Raw genomic sequence first — 26846 nt, 5'->3', positions numbered from 1 at the left:
CGAATCTAGGACCGTCCCAGTTTTTCGCGCACAGAGACAACTGCACAACCTAAGCAGAAACTTTTGTAAACTGTCAGTGGCCCAGGCGCGCCGTGTGGCAAAGGTAAACACGGTGCATTCATCTGGTAATGATGTGGCCTGCCGGATGACCCAGTCTGGTAGACCTGCTCGGTTTGATCCAAACGAAGTTGCAAGCTAGACACATGCCTTTTGCCTATCACCATTTCACCCGCCAGGATCACTTGCCACGTCCCTCCGGTGGCCGACCTGCCTTATACAACCAAGTGTGCTGCAATGACTTAAGAGAGCTTTCATGCAGGAGGCAGGGCTTAACATTTGTGGTAATAATAAGATGATGTTGGTCGGTCGCAACAGGCCGAGAGGAACTAACTTTGCACCTCCCCCCCCCCAATTGGTTCAGATATGACCATATACTTTAAATGATTTTTGCTGTCTCCTGTTTGTGGATGAAACTGCAGTTTGTCTCACGTACTGGAGCAACAAACTGATCTTAATACAATACAGCATTTTTGAAATAGACTTGAAAATAAATTGTAGCATCAATAAAGCAAGAGATCTAGTTGACGACTTTATATTTGGCGCAGCTGCAGACATTCACTGGATGGACAGGAGAAGAAATATGGAGAAGGAAAATAATTTCCTGGAGGGCCTTTTGTAAACTAAACAACATATTCGAAACTAAGCTTCCAATGGGAAGGATGACTGTATGGTTAAAAAAAAATAAAATATCGATGTATGCATGTGAAATGCAAGAATTACAATCAGCGCTTATTTCTGCAAGTTATTTTCTAATTTCATGAGATAACAATTGACTGAAACGACCTAATGGGTAGTGGGTAGATGACTGCAAAACACGCAAAACCCGGATGAATGTATACAGCAGAAGACTAATGAATGGCAAAATCTAGAAGGAGGCCTTTATCTGTTAATGAATGACAGACGCATGATGATGATGATCACGAAGATATAGAGTGAGGTTAAAAACTTACTTACGGCCTTCGATCTTTCAAAGATTAAATGCACTTACACCCCACAAGACCATAATTAAAATACTAATTATTTTCCCTTCTACTGAGCGCTAAGAATGACACCGTAATTACGAATGTTTCGTTTATGAGCTATCATTTTAATTTCAAGATCGTCGCATGGCGAGAGAAGGAAAAGGGACTACGATGAAGTCATATTACATGGAATACAAGCTCGGTATATGGAAGGAAATAGAAATAAATTGGCAGTATCTTCTTCTGGGATTGAACCTAGGCTCTGCTTAACTACAGTCCAGTGTCTTGCCGGTGTGACACATGGCTTCGACGGTACACATATGTTGGCCACGTAGAACTCAACGTGAATTCGATGTTCACGTTCTCGTTGTTTCGACTCAGCAAAAATACCCAAGTATATATAATATAGAACATTATTTGAGACTTACCACGCATTATTATACGGTGTGATCGTTGGTTTCCAAACGCAGTTATTATGTATCGAGCGAGGTGCTGCGGTGGTTAACGTCCTGATTTCGCACCGGGGTTCAAATCACTACATTCACTTCTGCGATTTATCTGTATCGCTCTAGGCCAATGTCAAGATGGTTACTCCGCAAAGACCGCGACTAACTTCGTCTGACGTCCTTGCCAATCTCAGATGACCTAATTAATAAATTTTATAGCAGAGTGTAGTTAATGAACGGTCTTGTACTAGCGTAACAAGGACTACACACACACACACACACACACACACACACACACTCACTTTTGAAGCCTGATGAATACCACGGATTACGGACTGCATTCTTACGCTAGCGTTGTGTTTCGACGCGTGACTACTACACTAACTGTTGCAACCTATAACGTCCTGCTATAATCGTCTAGTAAATTACAGCGTCAGTTGCGTCAGGGGAAATGACTACTGAAACTCTTAAGACGCAACAAATCAAATGTGTGCCCCCCTCTATGCAACATGCTATTACTAACTAGGTGTAAGATGAGATTTTCACCGTGAACGTCGCTGCAACACTTAGCACATGGAACAGAACTTTTTAACGACTGTGTATACCTCTTGGACATGCAAAAAATTTTGGTGCAATCTATCATATAATTAGTGGGCCACGTGGTACATTTCTGAGCAAAACCAGCAGATATAGTTGTGTTTTCGGTCTCACTACGATGTTAATGTGGCAGTGAACACGATACTGCGTGCAGCGATAGCCGCGGACTTAGCTTCTGGCACATCGCCTGATTCTTCTGTGAAAAATGTACATTAACAAATGTTCTATTACTTCCGTCATCTATTCTGAGGCATTCAAGACCTTATAGCACCAGTTGTATTTAAAAAGTTGCTATAACATTCTGTTAAATACAGTGGTGAGATCTAAAGTTCACTGAGACTTGCACACAAAACAAACCTCTGCGTGTTATCTTCTGCTGAAATTTTATACCTAGGATCGTTTCTGACATATTAGGGGTACCTTTGAACCACGACAAATCAACACAGAAAAGGGGTTTTGCTGTATTTACTTACAAACCGTGTGACATGTGTAAAATAAACGCAACATATAACTTAATATGTGAAATTTGTGCGCAATTAGCCACGACGACCCTCTACTTCAGCAGTCGAATTGGGGCGTCTGCAAAGGGAAGCTGTGTCCACTTTTTCGACAATGATACTGAGAAATGTGTATATCACAGTCAGAAAATCGAAACAATTAGATGATGTATACCTTAAGAAAGATAAACTGAAATTGTACATTCAAGCTCTTCCTGTTTCCACATCCCATATAACCGACGGCCTGTAATCCGTTGTATATCCGCACGTGGAGCGGCTACGATAGTCTTAAGATGCGTCGAAATGGTTGACTATATGAAACCAGGGGCTTTTAACAGAGAGAGCGAGGATGAGGCGACTTATTTACTGCAATTAATAACTGCCATGCTTGGGTCACGAAAGAATAAGCTTAATAAATTAAGATGATCATGAACGAAGTATTTATGAATTAGACGTCCGCCTCAATCGAATGAGCAGGAAGGGCTTAGTAGCATAGAAGCTTTCGAATATAAAGGCTTTGTGGTCTAAATTGATAATACCACAATACACACACTGGCGTGAGGTGATAAGAGAACTGAAGCCTTTGTAATCGGTTCTGGTACTTTTCCAATGTTCGTTTTCTCATCTGCGTACCCAACACGAACTCTTTACAAGCAGTATGCTCTCCAATTGCATTGAGATAGTACTAGTAGTCCATGTAGCCTCGGCCCCCCACAGAACCAAGATATGAGGTAAATAATAACTGAATGAAATGCTAAAGTTTCACCCATAAATTACAAACAACAACATAAAACTAACTACGGGAGACAAAAGTACACAGGATAGCTTGCAGAATGGGCAGCTGAGATAGGTCTGTCTTCTAATGCAACTACCGGTTCTGCAAACAAATTTAGTACCATCTTACGTGATTAAGAACTTTAGTAGCTTGAATTAAGATTCGCTAAAACGAACTGAATGGGCTACAGCAGTAAAATCCGATGACGATGTGGCATATAAACTAAGATTGGTTCCGGCGACGCCACAATGTAATATTGTCGCGACTAACGAAATTTTATGGCAGACAGAAAATCTAAACAGGATATGCTACTTCCGAACAGCAGTCTACATAAATGACCTATAATGTGGGCACCCTTCGCGTTAGACTAACGACACAGGAAGCTACAAAAGACTATGCAAGGGAAAAGTAAAAATAAATGTATTCAGACCGATCGACGAAAAAGTAATTGTAGATCACGTATTAGATAGGGCTTGAGACAAAAAGATTGTCACTATGTTGCTGCCTAGATCAACATAAACAAGGCCTCTAGCGAATAAGTGGAGAAATAGATTGCGCCTAGATTGAGGCGTTCCTGTCTATTATTTTAATACGCATGTAGATAGGCAGCGTAGAAATGTTGGCTTTTGAGCCGTCCTGTAAACAGCACAGCAAGTGGAAACAAATTTCTATATGAATTCGTGTGATTTTCACTACACATTGTTAATAGCACGGGAACACTTCCTAGAGAGTGCATCGAACTTCCTCATACTCGCCCATTTCTTTGGTTGTTTTCACTATGAAATGAGCGTCATTACGTAGTAATTCCTGAATATGTTCACATCTAGCTCTACAAAACGTAATTAAATACGAATAAAAATAAACATCGTGCATAACACAATGCAAAACGACAGAATATATTCAGCAAATGTAGCAATTATTTTTATACCTGCTTAGATATTGTTATTCCCGATTAATTCGCTTTAATACGCTCACGCTACAAGTGTGATAAAAGGTACCTCACAGCTCTCCTCTGTGAAGTGAAACATGAACACATTAGCTATTAGCTGAGGAGTAAGAGCCAAAACTACATGAACAAAAAATTACTCATTTTGCATACTACGATCCTAGTTTGGGAAGGAAGGTGTGAGGGGGAAGGAAAATGGAAAGTGCACGCTGGAAACAGTTTCCTCTGCTGGCCACAGGTCCCCAGCTTCAAATACAAAACTTTCATACAGTCACATGAAAATTTCGAAACACGCTTCCGACTGATGCTCTACGCGTTCTTAAATCAAGGGATGTTTTATTCAGCGATTTTGATAGTAAAAGCAAACAACCGAACGTCAAAGACCGTCATTTCTCTGATTATGCAAACTCCTTGACATTCACATAATCAGGGGAAAACAATTTAAGTACTGTAATAAAAATAATGCACGGAAATTAAGTTTAATACAGCATTCGGGTTATTAAAATCGGACTATAAACAACCAAAAATTCGAACATACCGTATAGGAAATATGCTTTTAAAGGGTGCCGGTAGGTGGACGCAATAGCACGACAAGAACGAGATGTAAGTTTGAAATGTAACCGATTTTTTTGTACAAGGACACAGCATTACACTATGCTTTATATCATGCATAAAGCAGGTGGTGGACGATCCTATAATGAATATTTGTATGCAGTTTACGTTATAAGAATCCTACACTGCAATGTTATTCCATAGCAAACACAAAATTATTCAAAAAAATTTACACTCGAATAATTAAATTAAATATCCTAATATTTCACAAATAGCTTTAGTTTATACCGCATCCCTACTAAGAAACCACGAAATATTTCTGCTGCAAAGTGGGCAGCTTAAGAGTAAATAAAATATAAAGCAATCGTGATACTTCGCCAGTCATTTCCGGTTTCAGTATCGAATGTTATATAATATGTCACTATTATAACGATTTCACTTCGATACTGGTATACATCTAAACTGAGTTTACACACAAAACAATCTATTTAAACTTTTATCACTATGAATGTAACATTTGTATCGGTATCAAGGATAGTGTAAGAACAATCGACGTAAAATCGATGTCTGCCCGTACATACGTAATATTTAAACCACACGTTGTTAGTTTTTGGCTAACCTATCCGATATAATTTAAAAAATTATATACACGAAGCGTATACCTTGATCCAGTAGACGAAGAGCGTTTGGCCACTGCGAGGAATCCAAGCTCTGTTTTTCTTGCAGCAGTTCACGAACATATTCGCCAGCTTTCTCGGGCGGAATCTGCGTTTCCATGTCTCCTTCAGACTTCACATTGGCACTGTTTGTATCACTCATGCAATCGGTACCACTGATATTGTTATTACGGTTTAAGTCGCCGTTTGCTGCAGAGTTATCCGCCATTACTACACCGAATACGTCCGTTTCCAGCCACTTCCACACAATAAGTGAAGCGTTTGATGCTCAACAACGACGGTAGTTCCAGCTGCTGCCGCTAGGGGCGCGGCGACTCGTGAACGTTGCGGCGACAAGTGAAGGCTGCCTTGCGCATGCTCGCATGCTGCGGAATGTGCAACGAAAGGAAAAGTACGGTACTCTGTACAGAAAATACTGTAATTAAACAGTCCTTTTATAGAAACCGACTTACGCACTTACTCTTATGATTATTAGTTGCCAATAATTACATGAAAATAATTTTATTAGAATTTACAAGCGAATAACTGCACTCGTAACCATACTCCATCGTAGACGACTGTACAGAATTACAAAATAGAATAGTTCTCATATACGTACTAAAGAAAAGATAGTAAAAGGGAAAAAAGTAACTGAATTGCTTAACAAAATTACTGTCCTATTTCACTAACATCCACGCGAAGCAGATTTCTAGAACTGCGAAAAGGTGTGAATTCCACGTAAACTAGCATGAAATTCTGAAAATGCTGATCATATAAAACGAAACTCCCACTCCTTACGGACAGTGAGTGGGCAGCGCTCGCATTTTTTCATTTCAGAATTCAAACAAGTTACTTATGCAGATTAGTTTCACAATCATGAGTGTAACTATATATTGCGAGAAAGATACGAAGATGCGCCAACGGGCCGTCGTAACCGGCAAACAAGTGAACCTCATGACATTTCTAAAAAGAAAAATGCTGTTTTGATTATCTAAGAATGAAACACGACATGCGGGTCACATAGGAGAAATGTAATTTCAATATTTCTGGGAATCCGCTGACGGGAAGCATCAGCCTGGAAAATACTCTTTGTCGCTTAATACAAACAAAGAATCGAGGAACGTGTTGCATATCATTAACATCGCACGGCTATTCTTCGTAGACCACTGTTCAAGACACTATTCCATCTGTGAAAGATAAGTGCACAAACTACGGTAAGAGAGAGTGGAACGATGAAATAGACGGTATTCTTCCTTGCCAGCATCGAAAGCGAGATTGCAGAAAGCAGCAGTAGAATTAAACATGCGCCTACTCATGTGCGCTATAGTATATACAACGTTATAATTGCCCACATGAGTAGGCTCGTGTTTAATTATTTAGGCTTGGAGAAAGCAGAAAGAGACGTAGTGGTTATTAATGTGGCAAAAAAAAATAAATAAATAAAATAATATAAAAAAATCCTTTGCGTACAGTACTGGACAGTATAAGATAGACTTTATTTGCCGTCGAACTTAAGACTTGACAGTTCATCTCCCGACAAAGAAAGCTATGTAAAACTGAACGGTACTACAGTTATTTACACGCACGACGAGACACGACAGATGCGTCGGTATCCGAGCAGAGAAGCCTTGATCAACGAGGTCAGGATAGTGAAAATTCCTGCGTGCTGTGCTTCAACTCTTAAAAGTGTCGTCAGTCGTATGCAACCATACGTGAGACACTGAAGAGAGTTGTTGCGATATTACGGCAGTGATGGTATTATAACATCGATGGGATCCATGGAATCTATAACTAGAGTTTTTAATTAGCGGCACGTGTTGTTCTTACTGACAGGAGGCAATGTTTTCTTTGCGCTATTCTTATTTCAGTCAGATTAAATCCGGAAATGCCTTGTCTTAGATAAGTAGACTAAACAAAACAAAATAGTACCTCGGGTATGTTAGTCAGATCTAGCCGAATCATATGGAAGCCGAATCCTATTTTCGTGGTATAATGAGAGACCATAGAAAAAAGTATATGTTCAAAAGTTATATCGAAGAAAAGACGACCTGAAAGGTATATACAAACAAGAATGAGAAAATATTGCCTTTGAGCATACTTTTCCTTCAGTGTAGAGGCGATTGATAGGAAATCCTGTTTCGGCTGAGTTAGGTTTTATCTCTTGGGGACATTACTCCCAAAATACTAAATTTTGAGCCTGCAGCTACACACCCGACTGCGTAGTTAACACGAACTTGTGTGTAATTGTGCATCAAACAAAGAAATACATATTGTATATTTGTACGACCAAAACGCGAAATGTCTCGTAGAAGTCTTCCATTTTTTAATCGGCTTCTTGAGGGAGAAGGAATGTGATGAGGTCGTTGTTCGAGAGAGGAAAGGGTTAAAGCAAACGACATCGTCGGATAGGTGTATTGTGGAACGTTTCATTAAAGAAAGAATCTACTGGTTTGTGGCTAACAACTATGGAGAAAACGGCTTACTACGTTCCGGAATTGCAGCTAGAAACTGATTTGTGTCATATGTCAGAACTGCTTCTATCACAGACTCACGCATAATTTCAAGTATTCATTGGAACATACGAGGTGTATGAGAAAGGTAGTGTGACTGACAACACTGGGGCGATCTGGCAGTGCTGTGTTGCTCTACTTGTACAGGTGCTCATTCCCAGTTTCAGCTCCGTCCAGCCTTCACATGATCTTTGAGAGCGCAATCAGTGAAGTTGTGTTATTTTTGTGTGCTACAAAAATTTAACAGTGTAACTTAACAGCAACGTTATGCCACCGAGTTTTGTGTTGGGAATCCACGAGCGTGACCTCCAAAAAGTTGAGGCAGGCCTACGGGAAATTCCACATCTAGGATACAAGTTTTTCACTGCCACAAATCATTTTCGGAAGGCCAAGAACATGTTGAACCTCGCTTGGGGAGACCTTCAACCTCAAAAACCGCCTAAAACACCGAACACGTGCATGCTCTTGTGAATTTGTTTATTGAGGACAAACTGTGAACCACATATTTACAAAGATGTCCATGAAATGCTCTGGAAAAGAGTGAATTGAGCGAGGCTGGAAATAGCAGACAAGTGGATTCTGCATTATGACAACGCCCCTGTCACACGACCACTTCTATCACGGAATTTTTTACCTCGAAAGGCTTTCATGTTGTTTCACATCCCCCCGTAATTACCTGATCTGTGTCCTTGTGCCCCTTTCTTTTCCCGAAATCGAAAAAATGTATTAAAAGAACGTCATTTCGGGACTCAAGAGAACATTCAAAAGAATGTGACCGACTTGTTAAAGGCCCTACCACTTGAAGCCTTTCAGCGCTGCTACAAAGACTGGAAATGACTCTGCCGGTGTATAGCTGCAGAAGGGAACTACTTCGAAAGGGCAATATTGTTGTTAAAAAAAAAAAAAAAAAAAAAAACAAAAAAAAAAAAGAGTCAGTGTCGTTACTTTTCTCACACACCTCAAATGCAACGGTATATACTCTACCTCAAACATTCTGTTAAGCGAAAGTCGGTAACTTACCCATTGCTGAGTGCTGTATCTAGGAAGATATAAACTGAAGAGCTAAAGAAAATGGTACACCTGCCCAATATGCCCAATATCACGTAGGGGACTCCCGAGCACGCAGAAGTGCCGCAAAACGACATGGCATGGACCCGACTAATGTCTGAAGTAGTGCTGGAGGGAACTAACACCACGAATCCTGCAGGGCTGTCCATAAATCCGTAAGAGTACGAGGGAGTGCATATCTCTTCTGAACAGCACGTTGCAAGACATCCCAGATATGACCAGTAATGTTCATGTCTGGGGAGTTTGGTGGCCAGTGGAAGAGTTTACATTCAGAAGTGTGTTCCTGGAGCCAGTCTGTAGCAATTCTGGACGTGTGGGGTATCGCGTTGTCCTGCCCAAGTCAGCCGGAATGCACAATGGACATGAATGGATGCAGGTGATCAGACAGGATGCTTACCTACGTGTCACTTGTCAGACTCGTCTCTAGACGTATCAGGGATACCACATCACCCCAACTTCACACGCCCCACACCATTACAGAGCCTCCACCAGCATGAACAGTCCCCTGCTGACATTCAGGATCCATGGATTCATGAGGTTGTCTCCATACCCGTACACGTCCATTCCCTCGATACAATTTGAAACGAGACTCGTCCGACCAGCCAACATGTTTCCAGTCATGAACAGTCCATTGTCGGTGTTGACGGGCCCAGGCGAGGAGTAAATCTTTGTGTCGTGCAGTCATCGAGGGTACACGAGTGGGCCTTCCGCTCTGAAAGCCAATATCGATGATGTTTCGTCGAATGGTTCGCATGCTGATACTTGTTGATGGCCCAGAATTGAGATCTGCAGCAATTTGCGGAAGGATTGCACTTCTGTCACGTTGGACGATTCCCTTCAATATTCGTTGGTCCCGTTCTTGTAAGATCTTTTTTCCGGCCGCAGTGATGTTGGAGATTTGATGTTTTACCGGAATCGTGAAATGCACGCCACACTCGTGAAATGATCGTACGGGAAAATCCCCACTTCATCGTTAACTCGGATTTGCTGTGTCCCATCGCTCGTGCGCCGACTATAATAGCACGTCCAGACTCACTTAAATTTTGATATGCTGCCATTGTAGCAGCAGTAACCGATCTAACAACTGCGCGAGACACTTGTCTTTTATACGCGTTGCCGACCGCAGCGCCGTCTTCTGCCCGTTTACATAAATGTGTATTTGAATACGCATGCCTACACCAGTTTATTTGGCACTTCAGTATATTACACATCCATAAAGAAGGGGAATCAATAAATGAGGAAGAAAGTGACTAAAGAAATTCGAAAGAACATAGAAAGACTTCAGATTTAAATAATAGAAGAAGAAAATGAACCACGAAATTAATGAACTGAGCGATGCACTTTCGTGTCCAAGATGTCATGTCTGTAAGTGACTATAGCTGTTATTATGTGAACCGAACTGAACGGAATATTTCCGAGGGGGAATGAGGCATACAAGCTTGAGAAGGCTACCGTCTACAAAGATGAAGACTATTCTCTACGATGAAGATGGCTGTATTCTACAATGAAGAAGAATATAGTGGTGGATTAATTCTTTGAACCATCATCTGTAGGCGAGGCACAAGACATCTCACTTTCTTATTAGACAAAGCAGTCGAAACACATGATGGTATTAAACAGGTCTCATCCGCAGTACAACTTATTTACAATTGAATTTTGATGTGTAACATTTCATAGCGTTTTGTAATTGATATCGTAATTTTACTCTCTCTGCTGTACCTTTATCGCTCAAATAAAAGGCAAATCTTTGTACTTAAATTAGAAAGTTATCATGATGCGTCCTTCGGCAGTTTTCGATAATGGGTATTAAAGGGTCTCCATATGTACTCAACAATGTGGCTAATGTAATTATAGACTGGTTTCTCCACACACTTTGTGCTAAGATTATTATCAAATCGTTGGTGGTATCGGTATATTTTCAACAAGAATTTAGTAGTGTATTGTTAAAAATAAAAAGCTGTAGCCCAGTTTTACAGATGGTTGTCTGATTTACTGAAATACTTCGGTGCGTTCCCTCTCCGCTTAGTGCAGCGCTGTGTTTATGTTTGCGCAGGGAGAGGGTGAGACACGGCTAAGGCTCGTAGCCCATTCAACGTAACAGCACTAAAGCTTCGCTTGCACCGTTAAGCCTGACACGAATGAGTGCTCTGTGCGACACGTGCGCGATATTTGCCTCGTCTAAACGGGCTCGAGGCAGTGACGAGCGAGTCAACTTGCACAGCCCAAGCTGCTGGGCGCCTACCAAATCTGTTGGCATTCGTGTGACGCTGGAGTCACTTTCAAAATGGGGTCGGTCGAGTTCTTCGAACTCCATGAATCAGGCTAACGAAATCCTTGCGGAATTTTAGTTACATAACTATAAAAACAGAAATCGACGAGACAGAACAATGAAATGCAATCCGAAAACAAAGGAAGTAGGTTACATTACGCTTGTTCGCCCACTGCTTGAATACTGCTCAGCAGTGTGGGATCCGTACCAGATGGGGTTGATAGAGGAGGTGGAGAAGATACAACGGAGAGGCGGCTTGCGGAGTATGGATGTAGATGTAGACTGACATCACAAAAAACAAAATGAGAATGACGGATTTCATCGAAGCCGAGTACAAAAATAAAATTGTAGCTATTAGTAACGAGTAGTCCCAGGAAGACAAAAATAAATAGCCTGTACTCAGTTCGGAATGGTCTCCCTTAGAAGCTTTCAACGTCAAATCATTTATTGCACCAGAGCTGGTCCAGCAGTGCGTACAGAAGAGCGTCTGTGACGGTAGGACAGTACGAGGGGCGTTCAATAATTAATGTAACTCATTTCTTTTCTCGGCCAATTTCCATTGAAAAGATATGGAATTTGTTGTGGTACATAGTGAGATATTTCCACTGCATCCCCTACACTTTGATGAATTTCCCACAGGTGGCGGTGCTGTACGCAACTTTCAAAATGGCGTCTGTAACGGCGGTGCGTTCCATGCAGAGAGTTGTTGCTGAGTGTCTTCCGGCGGAAAACCATATCATCGCAGGCATTCATAGGCCCTTGTCTACGGAGAGCTGGCAGTGAACAAAAGTACGACGAGTCGCTGGGCCTGGCGTCTGTCATCATAGTGACAACGTCGTGCAAACCTTGAAACGTCCCCTTTGATCAATTACACATGACTGTGCTTAAACTGACACGCAATATTTTTTTAGCGCAACGCAATCTGACGTTCAACAATCCCTACAAAAGAATGGCCCTGACTAACATTAACCTATACCTTTCACAAATCACTTACCTCACAAAAATCTTCGTTACTCGAACTACTGCAATACAGCTAGCGCCACTACTGCCAGCTAAATAAAAGATTCAAACTACGGAAGGCACTAACTACTGATAGGCATAGATAGCAAATGAAAGATTTTAATAGAGAACAAACAATGTATTTACCTTAATAGTCGTAATATATGACATCATGACATCCAGTCTTACAAATTTCAAAACTCCACCATCTCTCTCCCCACATCCACCACTGTTGGCGGCTCACCTCCAACTGCGCAACGCTACGCGCTGTTAACATCCAGCTGCCCAACACTACAATAGCCAACAACAATGCAAACCAGCCACAGACTGCACACAGCACAGCCAGTGATTTTCATACAGAGCGCTACGTGGCGTTACCAATATAAAAACCTGAACAGCCTACTTACAACCTGTCCGATTTGTCGCATGTCGGCTGGCCGCATACAGCTGTGACTCCTGCAGTGTTGGAACGTGCGGACACTCTCATTCTAGGAGATCGACGGATCACGGTCAAACACTTCGCTACTCAACTAGACGGTATTCAAGTTTGCACACCCGAGAGGAGCTCACAAAACTTCGGTGGACTGTTCTTCCTCATCCACCTGCAGCCAAAATCCTGCACCTTCCGACTTCCATGTGTTTGCCCAATGAAGGACGCATTCTGTGAGATGCAGTACGTGGACGACGATGAGAGTGTTGATGTAGCTAGACATTGCCTCCGATGTCGATCAGCAGAGTGGTACCGTGATGGCATGCAAGCCCTCCCAGTAAAGTGGCGCAAGGCGTCCCAGTGAACGGAGGTAACGTTGAGAAATAGGTTTTTGTAGCCAAGGGAGTGGGGCATTATATGGAGTATTGGAATCCTGTGTAAAACCAAACTGCTTTTAGAAAACAAAAGTGTTGGATTATTTACCGAACGCTCATCGTAGGCGTGAGGTATTGTCAGAGGGTAGCTGTGAGTGCAGGTCACGAGTCAGGCCCGATAGCTCACTTGGGAAAAGAATCGTTCATGAAAGGTTTGAGTCCCCAACTGGCACAAACTTTCAATCCATGGGCATACCTAGCAACGGGTAGAGGAGAGCAACTTCATCAAGAACAGAATTTTCCAAACTGATCCTTACTATTTGGATCGCGAATATTGCAGAAATGGGGACAGGTAGAAGAATGTGGTATCCAGCACAAAGTCCACACTCACGGAAATAGAGTTCAATGTGTCTGCAATCTGTAGCATGCAGGATATATAAGCGATATCCCAGTTCCTCCCAAGCCCCGTCTAGTGTGTCCTCATTAATCTGCGCAAAATTGCTTCTCTGATGGGTGCTAGTAGTTCCTTCAGGTCCCGCACCAGGGCCTGGCGGACTGCATCCTTCACAAAGCCGCAAAGAGAAAATCTAATGAAGTTATGTTTGCAGATATTGCGGGCCAGGAAGTGGGTCCTGCTCTGCCAATCCAGCGACCTGGAAATGTGTCATACATAGCTTTCCTAACGATCGAGGTGCAGTGAGGAGAGGCACGATCATGTTGCAGCACGATGCCAAGCTTGCTTGCTTGCAAGGCTTCCATCCAGTCATTCACTGATCAGTCTGGCCTGGCAACGGCAGACAGCAAAACGAAAACTGAAATTTTAAATTTAGGATTTGAGAAATCTTTCACGCAGGAGGATCGTACAAACATACCGCCGTTTGAGTCTCGTACAGATTCCCGTATGGAGGACATAGTGATAGACATCCCTGGGGTTGTGAAGCAGCTGAATCGGTTGAAAAAAAAAAAAATCGCCAGGTCCCAGTGGGATTCCAATTCGGTTTTACAGAGAGTACTCTACTGCATTGGCTCCTTACTTAGCTTGCATTTATCACGAATCTCTTGCCCAACGTAAAGTCCCGAGCGACTGGAAAAAAGTGCGGGTGACGCCTGTATATAAGAAGGGTAGAAGGACGGATCCTCAAAATTACAGACCAATATCGGTTTGTTGCAGGATTCTCGAACATATTCTCAGTTCGAATATAATGAATTTCCTTGAGACAGAGAAGTTGCTGTCCAGGCATCAGCACGGCTTTAGAAAGCATCGCTCCTGCGAAACGCAACTCGCCCTTTTTTCACATGATATCTTGCGAACCATGGATGAAGGGCATCAGACGAATGCCATATTCCTTGACTTCCGGAAAGCGTTTGACTCGGTGCCCAACTGCAGACTCCTATGGGATTGGTTCCCAAGTATGTGAGTGGCTCGAAGACTTCTTAAGTAATAGAACCCAGTTCGTTGTCCTCGATGGTGAGTGTTCATCGGAGGTGAGGGTATCATCTGGAGTGCCCCAGAGAAGTGTGGTAGGTCCGCTGTTGTTTTCTATCTACATAAAAGATCTTTTGGATAGAGTGGATAGCAATGTGCGGCTGTTTGCTGATGATGCTGTGGTGTACGGGAAGGTGTCGTCGTTGAGTGACTGTAGGAGGATACAAGATGACTTGGACAGGATTTGTGACTGGTGTAAAGAATGGCAGCTAACTCTAAACATAGTGCATGGGGGCTTATTTTAATATCTATAATTGAAAATGATTTTAGTAGCTGTCTGTCCGATTACGTAAGTCTCGTAATCGGTTGGCCCTGACTAGTATTATTACGCTATCTGACTGCAACAAACAATGTAAGAAAATTTTCGTAAACACAGTTAATTAATTAAGTCCCCAGCAACTAAAAAACCTACAAAATCCAAGCACAAATGTAACTGTTCTGTATGTGGGAGTGTGACTCAACGTATGCATCTGGCACGGTTCTTTTCCAACAAGACAAGAATTTTTAAATACCAACTATACTGACGTGACAAAAGAAATTTAGTAAAACTATAATTACGCAAGAAAACCAGAATTCCACTCTAATCCAAGAACACAAGCCAGATGCTTTGTTGACTGAACCTGTAGTGACACATTATTTCAGATACACAACTAATAAAGGAACATTATAAATTTTACCTTCATATATATTGACGAAATGCACTCATTACAATAATATCTGCTATCTCTCCCATCAAATAACTGCATAAGACATGAAACAACGCTCTTTACTACAACATCTCGCTCCAATTTCACGACAACCACGAGCTCTGCCCACGCACACACTGTCTCTATGAGTTCTTAACACACACTGTCCTCTACGAGCTCTCTGGTAGCACTGACTTCCACGAGCTCTCTACTAGCACTGACTGCTATGAACTCTCGACAACCACTGACTGCCACGAACTCTAAACACGCACTGTGGAGGCGGCTTAATAGTACTCTTTGGCGCACTCTCTGGCGCAGTGGCACAGTGTAGCCACCTTTCATATGCCCCTCCTCCACAGGCCAGAATTTGATGGTATTTTTGCCAGCATTGGTGGTGAAAATACCACCAAATTCGTCCACAAAAATACAGATAAAAATAAAAGATAATATTAATACCTAAACATCACATAATTAGTTAAAAATTTTGGCTTTGCACTGACCTTTCACTAACCTAATGTATGAAATACAGTAAGCAATACAACTTCTTTTCATACATGTGACTTTACATAATAGTTTACACAATATACAAAAAAATCAGTTTATACAAATGTTCACATAAAATGCTTTCAATAATTAGTTTATACAAAAAAAAGAACACCAACAGGTAACATCTTTTCAGTAAAAGCAGTCCATCAGTTGCACCCAGTAAAGTTTAGCAGGTACACCCAGCACAAGTCACATTAGTTCAGTAGAAGCAGTCCATCAGTTGCACCCAGCAATGTTGAGTAAGTGCAAGCAGCAACAAGTGACTTCATTTCAGTAAAAACAGTTCATCAGTTGCACCCAGCAATGTTGAGCAGGTGCAGACACCAACAAGTGACATCATTTCAGTAGAAGCAGTTCATCAGTTGCACCCAGCAATGTTGAGTAGGTGCAGACACCAACAAGTGACATCATTTCAGTAAAAACAGTTCATCAGTTGCACCCAGCAATGTTGAGAGCAGGTGCAGACACCAACAAGTGACTTCGTTTCAGTAGAAGCAGTCAATCAGTTGCACCCAGCAATGTTGAGCAGGTGCAGACAGCAACAAGGGACATCTTTTCAGTAAAACAGTTCATCAGTTGCACCCAGCAATGTTGAGTGCAGGTGCAGACACCAACAAGTGACATCATTTCAGTAAAAACAGTTCATCAGTTGCACCCAGCAATGTTGAGTAGGTGCAGACACCAAAAAGTCACATTTCTTAGCAGAAGCAGTTCCATAAAATTCACTAGCACTGATCACACAGTTCATCAGAGTTTATGAGCACAAATTAAACATGTCCTAGTGTCACACATCATATTGAAAAGTGCAGGTAACAGCTCAGAATATTTATCTTCACTAATCAGACAGTTCAGGCATGAACAATAGTTTGAATGCACATACAAATGCTTTTACAGTAGCATACAAATCATAACAAACACACAAATGATATCAGACAATTGTCCTATTAACTATTACAATACACAAATACCAGTAAACCTATAATATTTATGGGTGTCAGTGCAAGCCACTACAAACAAATAAAATAATTTTTAGGAGATAGGTGGGTAGGATTAGTAAAGGAAAACACACAGAACACACTCACTCATCCTTCATCCACATTAAGTACTACTGTGTAATTGAATAGTGTTAATTGTGTAAATGTAATTCTGTCAAAATCTGATGTTCATCATGTGTATCAAGTAGTACTGGCAGCAATGTATAACAGTCAATAATAGTTAGTCAATGTCATAGTCATCATGTCAAGACCAATGTTTGCCAAGCCAGATCAAAATGTACTGTTGTTGAACAACTGTCAGTGAGCCACGATATGCAATTACTTCCTTTTTCCAAAAAAAAAAGTATATACTGCTTAGTGATTTAACAAAGTGTGTGTATAGACTATCTTCCTTCTATTTTAGAGTTCTAGTCTGCTATTTTCATCCTCTTTGTTCCATAAGACCAACCAAAAAAAATATGCTCCTCACTTACTTTACCTCTTATACACCAAAACTCCAATAATCAACAGCATCACATAATCTCAATACGTCACTAATACTTCTTCAATACGTCGATACATATAACTCTTATCATCAATATCATTTATCTTACCTCTTGTCCACAAAAACTCCAATAATCAACAACTTAATATACTCTCAATACCTCAATAATACGTCGCTACATATAAACCTCAGCACCAATATCATTTCACTTCCATAACAACTCTTTCCTCTAGTCAGTCTCCTTGAACAAGTACAGATAAAATCCTAATGCAAACCTCATCATCTCATACAATCTGAAGACACATTGCCAACACACAACCTCTGTGTAATCCATCTGACCCAAATTTTCTACTCATTATAAATTATAAGATACATTTTGGTTCCTTGTCCATCATTAAATAAAAGAAATGCATACCTGACCTCTAACAGACTTAGTTCGAATAACTCTCAGTAATTAAGTACGATTACGGAGTGTGAATGATCATAATATTTCACAGTGTGTACACCACTTCAAGAATCATAGCAGAAGCAAACATGTGGAGTATTTTTTGTGTCAAGTGTCACTTCCTATTTCAATTGCTCACGAAAAATGCAGTGTAATAACTATTAATGGTCTAAACCTAGTATTGGTATGTCATGTCGTTAGCTTCCTTCCTATTAGCATAAATGTATACAGCTTTCATAAAACCTCAGTTCATGTGACTTCTATGACTTTCTTGTACTAATGTCGTTCGTCGAATTATAGTAGTTAATTTTCTTATCTTAAAAATATATGGCACTGAGCGTAAGCAAAACTTGCAATAGCGAGTAAATATACCAGTAGAGAACAAAATGTCAACAAGTGGATGCAGCACAATTCCTACAACGAGGCTCTGCCAACCGAACAATCTATAATTAATACCACAGTGTAACCTAAACTCTATGTTTATACACAGTATATCAGCATTTCTATACACCAAATTAAAGAGCAGTTATGGCAACAAAACAGAAATGTCTAAATATGTAATCCATACGCATAGCAGTAAACATATATCTTACGTAATAAACAGGTCATAGCATCATATCAGCATAAGCAAATAAATATTCATATGTCATCTTAATAAGCAAACATGAAGGCACAAGCAGATAAATCACAAAGTATAACTTACATAACTAAACTCATCAGCACAATAAATCAGGTTACAATTATAATTCAAATAAATAAGCACAGCAGGCACATAATAAAAAAATATGACATCAGTGAAAAAGCATAGCAGCCAAGCGATGCATATTATACACAAGTTACAACCCAGTTCATTAATCAATAATTGTCAAAATCAGTAAATGTATGCAAGCATGTCGCTTCACAAGTAAATTCATAGAACATGAAATTAGCACAAAGTATGAATCACGTAATCGCGAGCAGCAAATTACGTCTAAAGTACGTACCTAAGTGGAAATTTGTTACCTGAAAAATAAACTCAATTAATAGTTACCCTTTTTTAGTTTATTAGTTTCTTCTTCGAAATTACATTCTTCCTGAAATTTTCTCGATAGCAAGTCGTCTTAACGTCGGACACGCACAAAATTTACCTGAAGGTCTTAAATACTTTATACAACCGTATCCTGAAAAATACTGAATGTTAATAACACAATTCAACAAGTCCTTATAGCTTTATACAGAATCTAGTCGGAGAAATTAGACTGAGTATTTGTTTACGTCTGTCAGTGCATTCGCACTGAGCGCTCGATCAGCTGTAGACGCGTGACGTAGGAAGCTATTGTTCTCGGTCAACGACGGCCTTGTGCGGCGCGCAGACTTGACTGTTGCTTTGAGTATGTGCCGCCGCCAAAACACAGCGCGGTATCCTTGTACTCTCCGCATGTTTACATGTAGCTGTTAGTTTCTCACAAGTATGTCATTCCACAAAAATTTTAACGTTTGATATATGATGTATTCCTTTAGAGCGTCGAGATTTAAGAGTTGCTACTTCAACAGTGTTATCATGAATGATTTTGCGAACCCTATATGGACCGTTATAAAGCAGAAAAAATTTGCGACACAAGCCTTTTCCTTTGTGCGACAAACGGTGGGACTTAATTAATACCTTTTGGCCAACTGAAAAAGTTTTTAAACGACCAGGACGTTTCACTGATTTCTCTCTTCTAGCAGCCGCAGATGCAATATTTTGCAGAGCCAGGTTGACAACTTCAGAATGCCGCAGTTTCCGTGAAGGCGGAAAAGGAACGATTTCAGAAATGCGATTTGTTGGTACTTTATTTTTTAATATCAATAGAGGCGCTAAAGAAGTTGAGTCATTAGGGAGATCATTCAGAATGTTTTGAAAAATATGAAGATACTGATCCCAAGTTCTGTGATTCTGATGACAATAAAGACGACACAATTTATTGATTTCCTTCATCCATCTCTCTGAAGCGTTAGATTGAGGGTGAAAAAGTGAAATGAAAATTGGTTTGATTTTACGACGCTGTAGAGTACGAAGCCAAATTTTAGAACGAAACTGTGATCCATTATCTGATATAACCTTATCAACATGACCAACTTCTTTAAGAAAATGTTTGAGGAAAGCATTAGATACTGAACGAGCTGTTGCTTTGCGTAAAGGTGTAAAACACACATATTTTGACGTCAGTTCCACTGCTACGAAAATGTACGCAAAACCATCAGTAGAACGAACCACTGGACCAAACAAATCGACTGCAGCCATCTCCTTTAATTTCGCTGGAATGATGGGAAACAACGGTGCTCTGTGAGAAATCGTTGGAGGCTTAGCCCTTTGACATAATTTACATTTGGCAAGAACAGATCGAATACGTTTTTCCATATTACTGAAGTAACAATTTTCTCGTAATTTGTGAAAGCATTTTCGGGGACCAAAGTGTGCATAACTGAAATGCGTATACCAAATCAATTTATTGACCCACTCATCAGGAATACAAACTAGCCAAACAGAGCTGTCGACCGATTTTCGTTTAAAAAGAACTTTCCAGATAGATCGCAAAAACGAGGTGTGGCCAAATCGTCCAAACTAACAAAGCGTCTAGGAAAATTAAAGACACCAAGGAAACTACGAACGTCACGTTTTGTGCTAGGAACAGCATAATTACGAACAGCGTTTAAGTTTTCTGGATCAGGAAGAATACCTTCTGTAGAAATAATGTGATCGAGAAATTTCACCTGAGAACGACCAAATTCAGATTTTTCTAAGTTCACTGTAATACCAACTCGTGCAAAAATACGCAATAATGAATCCAAAATTTTGTTGTGCCCACTCCAAGAACGTTTAGCAATAAGAATATCGTCAACATATGAAGTAATATTGTCACGAAGACAAACAGGTAAAATTTCATTTAGGCTACGAATGAATGCTGCTGAAGGTACAATAAGTCCAAATGGTAATTTACGAAATCACTTTTAGGTACAATTAGTCATATCAGGTTATTATTTACTTACTCTCTAGATAGATTGATAGTCGAAGAGTTGTTTTGACAGATGCAAAGAATAGTAAAAGAGTAGGCAGCGGTACAGAAAACTAAAAGAGAAATAGCACCACTACAGCTCGGGGCCCTATGCTCGCTACGGCACATATTCACTTTAGAGTAGTGAATCCCCTGAGGACTTAATAGCCGCATATAATTTCCAGTTTGTGACTTTGTGGCACATCTGGCGGAAGTGCGTACGTAAATTGATCTAACCATGCACATGGATGTATGTCATTCTTAGAATTGCGGAAGATCTTAAATTTCCGGACAGTCAAAAAGTGTTTATAATCAAAGTTTTCGCCTCGTGGCGACAAAGACCTACCGCGTCTGTCCCGGTCCGAATGTCGATTATTGTAAAGTTCGCGCGCCTGGCGCTCTCTTGTTGCATCCCGTAAATGAAACAAATTATTTTCTTCAAACCCCTCTGCTACCTGTGATTCTAAATTTCTTCTGCTATCTTTTCCTACAATTTCCCCTTCGATCAGCTTGACTTGCTTTCGTAATGCCTCAAATTCCCTTTTCACGCGTTCATTAAATTTTCCCTGATTTTCAACATGCTTATTTATGTTCTGGTATTCTTCGGTTTCTGAAAATGGTAATGGAGCTGTATCATCCGAATCTCTGTCCCCATGTAAACTAAGATTTGTCAGTTTATCTGAAATTTCCTCCACTCTTTCCGATAAGTCACCAAATTGTTCTTTCTGTTTATTTACGTCTTCCGTAAGTGTCGCGACTCGGGTTTCAGTATTGTCACATTTGGTAGCTAGCTGTTCATATTGTTGTGTTAGATTATTTATTCTGTCATTTGGTACGGATTCCTCGATTCTTTCAAATATTTCTTCCTTATCCTTTGCACGTTGTAAATTTAACTCTGAAAAATTCTGTACTATCACGCGATCTCTTTCTTCCTGTTCTCTATCCTGTTCCCTCTGTCTGATTTCTACTGCAATTAATCTATTATTGTGAGAATTCAGAATCGGTTGTACTTCTTCCCTGATTTCTTTCTTTAATTCATCTTTCATATTTTTGAAACATGTCCCTATTCGTGAATCTATCCGCGTTTCCAAAGTTCCCATCTCTGTTTTAAATTCAGATCCTAACCGAGTTTCCATTGTTCCCATATCAGTTTTTAATTCAGCCCGTAAAGTTCCCATCTCAGTTTTAATTGTTTCCATTTGTGATCCCAGATTTAATATTGCACCCATCAACTGCTCCATATTAAATTGTTCAGAATTCTTTTCGCCCCTAACATTTCCCGCAAAACCAGTTTCCTTCGTCATAGCCGTAAGGCTATCTGTGTTCGATGCTATTCCAGAATCTTCTGTCGTTAGTCTCAGATTCTGTAAATTTTCTGATTGAGAAAAATTTTGAAATGGTTCCGGACTATTTTCCCGACTTATTACATTTGTTTTCAACTCCATTATCCACCATACTGTTTTCCTCTGTTGGCGAGTTCGCCATATCAACAATTTCGTTATTCTCACTAGTCATCATTTTTGCCTTTCTCATAGATCGCGTAATCATTTACAAAATACACAAAAAATTCGTCACTGTTCGAAAATCACACACAATGACTCCTTATCTCCAACAATACTATTCACACTAGATGTTTCCTTCAGACACGATCAATCGAACAATTGAAATAATTGCACTAATTTGTCAAACGCGTATACAAGGCAATAAAAATTAAATTTTGAAAAATACCATTAGAAGAATGCCAATTACCAAATCTACACATGCAAAATAGACTACAATTAATAAACTACAAATTACTACAACAATACTACAGTCTACAATTTTCACAATCAGAACAATTCCAAGGGACGATCCGAAGCAGCGGTCGCCACGTGCATGGGGGCTTATTTTAATATCTATAATTGAAAATGATTTTAGTAGCTGTCTGTCCGATTACGTAAGTCTCGTAATCGGTTGGCCCTGACTAGTATTATTACGCTATCTGACTGCAACAAACAATGTAAGAAAATTTTCGTAAACACAGTTAATTAATTAAGTCCCCAGCAACTAAAAAACCTACAAAATCCAAGCACAAATGTAACTGTTCTGTATGTGGGAGTGTGACTCAACGTATGCATCTGGCACGGTTCTTTTCCAACAAGACAAGAATTTTTAAATACCAACTATACTGACGTGACAAAAGAAATTTAGTAAAACTATAATTACGCAAGAAAACCAGAATTCCACTCTAATCCAAGAACACAAGCCAGATGCTTTGTTGACTGAACCTGTAGTGACACATTATTTCAGATACACAACTAATAAAGGAACATTATAAATTTTACCTTCATATATATTGACGAAATGCACTCATTACAATAATATCTGCTATCTCTCCCATCAAATAACTGCATAAGACATGAAACAACGCTCTTTACTACAACATCTCGCTCCAATTTCACGACAACCACGAGCTCTGCCCACGCACACACTGTCTCTATGAGTTCTTAACACACACTGTCCTCTACGAGCTCTCTGGTAGCACTGACTTCCACGAGCTCTCTACTAGCACTGACTGCTATGAACTCTCGACAACCACTGACTGCCACGAACTCTAAACACGCACTGTGGAGGCGGCTTAATAGTACTCTTTGGCGCACTCTCTGGCGCAGTGGCACAGTGTAGCCACCTTTCAATAGATAAATGTAAATTAATGCAGATGAATAGGAAAAAGAATCCTGTAATGTCTGAATACTCCATCAGTCGTGTAGCGCTTGACACAGTCACGTCGATTAAATATTTGGGCGTAACATTGCAGAGCGATGTGAAATGGGACAAGCATGTAATGGCAGTTGTGGGAAAGGCGGATAGTCGTCTTCGGTTCATTGGTAGAATTTCGGGAAGATGTGGTTTATCTGTAAAGGAGACCGCTTATAAAACACTAATACGACCTATTCTTGAGTACTGCTCGAGTGTTTGGGATCCCTATCAGGTCGGATTGAGGGAGGACATAGAAGCAATTCAGAGGCGGGCTGCTAGATTTGTTACTGGTAGGTTTGATCATCACGCGAGTGTTACGGAAATGCTTCAGGAAAGGAGGCGTTCTTTTCGTGAATCGCTACTGAGGAAATTTAGAGAACCAGCATTTGAGGCTGACTGCTGTACAATTTTACTGCCGCCAACTTACATTTCACGGAAAGACCACAAAGATAACAGAGATTAGGGTTCGTACAGAGGCATATAGGCAGTCATTTTTCCCTCGTTCTGTTTGGGAGTGGAACAGGGAGAGAAGATGCTAGTTGTGGTACGAGGTACCCTCCGCCACGCACCGAATGGTGGATTGCGGAGTATGTATGTAGATGTAGATGTAGATGAAGCTGCAGTTCTTCGATGTGTGAAAATGCAAACTGTTCCACTATGTCGACGTTACTGATGCCTCTGCAGAGAAAAACGGTCCCACCACGTTTACCTTTGGACTGTTTCCCACAATTTCCATACTAAAGTTGGGGTTCTCAGCATCTCATCGTCCGCTGCTCGTGGTCTTGCGGTAGCGTTCTCGCTTCCCGCGCTCGAGGTCCCGGGTTCGATTCCCGGCGGCGTCGGGGATTTTCTCTGCCTCGTGATGACTGGGTGTTGTGTGTCTTTCATCATAATTGACTCGCAAGTCGCCGAAGTGGCGTCAGGTAAAAAGGACATGCAATACTGCGGCCGAACTTTCACGCATGGGGCCTCCCGGCCAACAATGCCATACGATCATTTCATTTTTCAGCATCACATATCCTCACACTGTGTCTGTTTGCCTACCCAGACACATGAAAGCAAGTTTCGACGGTGGACATCACGTTTTTCAGATTGTTGATGCGATCCAGAATGTCAACTGCTTTGCCCTTTGGCCTATCAGAAGAATGAATCACTGGACCTTGCAGGCAAGAAGCTTCAATCTCTTGTGTAGCACCCTATGCACCTTGGTTAGTGGTAGCTGCAACTGTCGACGCCTTGATTTGATTGGGGTCCAGACAAATGACTGTTGCACCTAGCACTTGCCCGCGAGTCTCGGTCCGGCACACAGTTTTAAATGATTCAAATGGCCCTGAGCGCTATAGGACTTAACATCTGTGGTCATGAGTCCCCTAGAACTTAGAACTACTTAAACCTAACTAACCTAAGGACATAACACACATCCATGCCCGCGGCAGGATTCGAACCTGCGACCGTAGCAGTCGCGCGGTTCCGGACTGAGCGCCTAGAACCGTTCGGCTACCGCGGCCGGCTCACAGTTTTAATCTGCCAGGAAGTTTCATGACTGTTGTACCTGTTCCACACCTGAATCACTCATGCTCGAACACCCAGAACGCGTGCTCTTCATGAGACTTCCGGGTTCCTCGAATCTCATGTACCATTGTCTGATGGTCGGACGTGATGGTGGTGTGCTTCTGCAACATGTCCTGAAGTTACTCTGGACATGGATGTAAGATCTGATCTCTTTCAACTTTCCCACTCTTTGGCATCTGCTTGGGGGGGGGGGGGGGGGGGGAGGTACGGTCATTTCCGCCAATAATTAATCCACCTATCCTCCAATTTTGAATATAAACGATATCAAAGTTGTGAAGATCATTTCGGAACACCAATGTTTACTCGATCTCTAGAATACTGTGATGGATCGTTGTTCCAGAACCGAAAAAAAAATCTTCGCAAACTGTACTCGTCGTTTGTCCTTCATAACAACCAGACGTACAAATTTAGTGTCAGTCTGGAGAAAGCCGGAACATGTAACGGGTACTGACCAGTATGCTCAGAGCCATTAGTAGTGAAATTACAGGTACAGTGACACAGTCGCTGTGTCCTCGAGATATTGCAGGTAGTGCAGAAGAGTGCTGACACCTAGGGTGTCTGTGGAACAGGGCACTGCCTCTCCTGTTTCCTGCGTTCGCAGCCTCCACTTGTGAGATGCGACACAACAAGAAGGCGAGTTACAACTCCTATCTTCTTGCGAACTTTCGCGAGACAAAAGAATTTAAATGTAAACGCCACATAACAATGCTCACTGGTAAGTCGCCAAGGTGTTAATCGGAAAGGCTTTCGTTATCTACAGTCATTCTGAGACGCATCTAGGTTCATTACTCCTTGTACAATTAGCAGCCTATATGTATTGTTCAACATATAATTTTTTGCTTACTGTGTAAATCGTGTGCGTACATCCATGGATGTCAGTAGATGTGTACCCAGTGGGGGAGGGTGAAGAGCAAGACTCTAAAATCGTCTTTTTGATGTAACTGAGTTGGTTAGTTCCGAGAGACACTAGCAATTATAACCACCCATACTGCTCAGGTACAGACGAAAATCTGTTACCGAAATTTAACAAAAAAATCATAAGAAAGAAATGAAACAACCTTCCTGATTAATCTAAAATGTTCCTGTTAATGGCACTTGTTCTACGCTGGAGCCGTGCGGGATTAGCCGAGCGGTCTAAGGCGCTGCAGTCGTGGACTGTGCGGCTGATCCCGGCGGAGGTTCGAGTCCTCCCTCGGGCATAGGTGTGTGTGTTTGTCCTTAGGATAATTTAGGTTAAATAGTGTGTAAGCTTAGGGACTGATGACCTTAGCAGTTAAGTCCCATAAGATTTCACACACATTTGAACATTTACTCTGGAACGCCGGCACAGTTTAGTCGTATGGAGGTGCCAGATATTTACTGAAGTGAGAGAAAAAAAGGTGGCCTCGTCAGAGAGTTGTAGGACAAAAAATTATAATATTGAATTAAAATTAACAATTAATTTACAGATCCTAAAAAATTAGCCACAGATAAAGGTACACTACAGTGACAATTCACTATTTCAAGGATAAAAGTTACTGAGCATGGAATTACAAACAGAATTACACCAATCGGTAATGAGACAAATTTCCGCTCTATTTTGAAAGCACTGTATAAATTCTAACGGCACCTGAATGCTATGAAGGAGACTGCTATTCAACAAGTAAATGATTTTTCAAAGCCTGAGCAGCTCACAAATGCTGTAATACTGTAGAAGATCGAGTCACAATCCCAGTAAAAAGATGTTACTACAAAGAGA

The 26846-nt window shown here is 41.0% G+C and overlaps 1 protein-coding gene across 1 annotated transcript in view; it reads right to left on the bottom strand.

Annotated features, from left to right (window-relative positions):
- LOC124803246 (KH domain-containing, RNA-binding, signal transduction-associated protein 3-like) overlaps positions 1-5785 on the bottom strand; it is a 525142-nt gene extending 519357 nt beyond the window's left edge. The window contains exon 1 of the mRNA XM_047264428.1: positions 5498-5785. Coding sequence (XP_047120384.1) covers positions 5498-5720 — 223 coding nt within the window. The 5' untranslated portion in view covers positions 5721-5785. The remainder of the gene's footprint in view (positions 1-5497) is intronic.
- Positions 5786-26846: the final 21061 nt, after the last annotated feature.

The sequence above is a fragment of the Schistocerca piceifrons genome, chromosome 6 (assembly GCF_021461385.2).
Source record: "Schistocerca piceifrons isolate TAMUIC-IGC-003096 chromosome 6, iqSchPice1.1, whole genome shotgun sequence".
Lineage (NCBI taxonomy): Eukaryota > Metazoa > Arthropoda > Insecta > Orthoptera > Acrididae > Schistocerca > Schistocerca piceifrons.
This window is presented reverse-complemented; position numbering and strand designations above follow the sequence as displayed.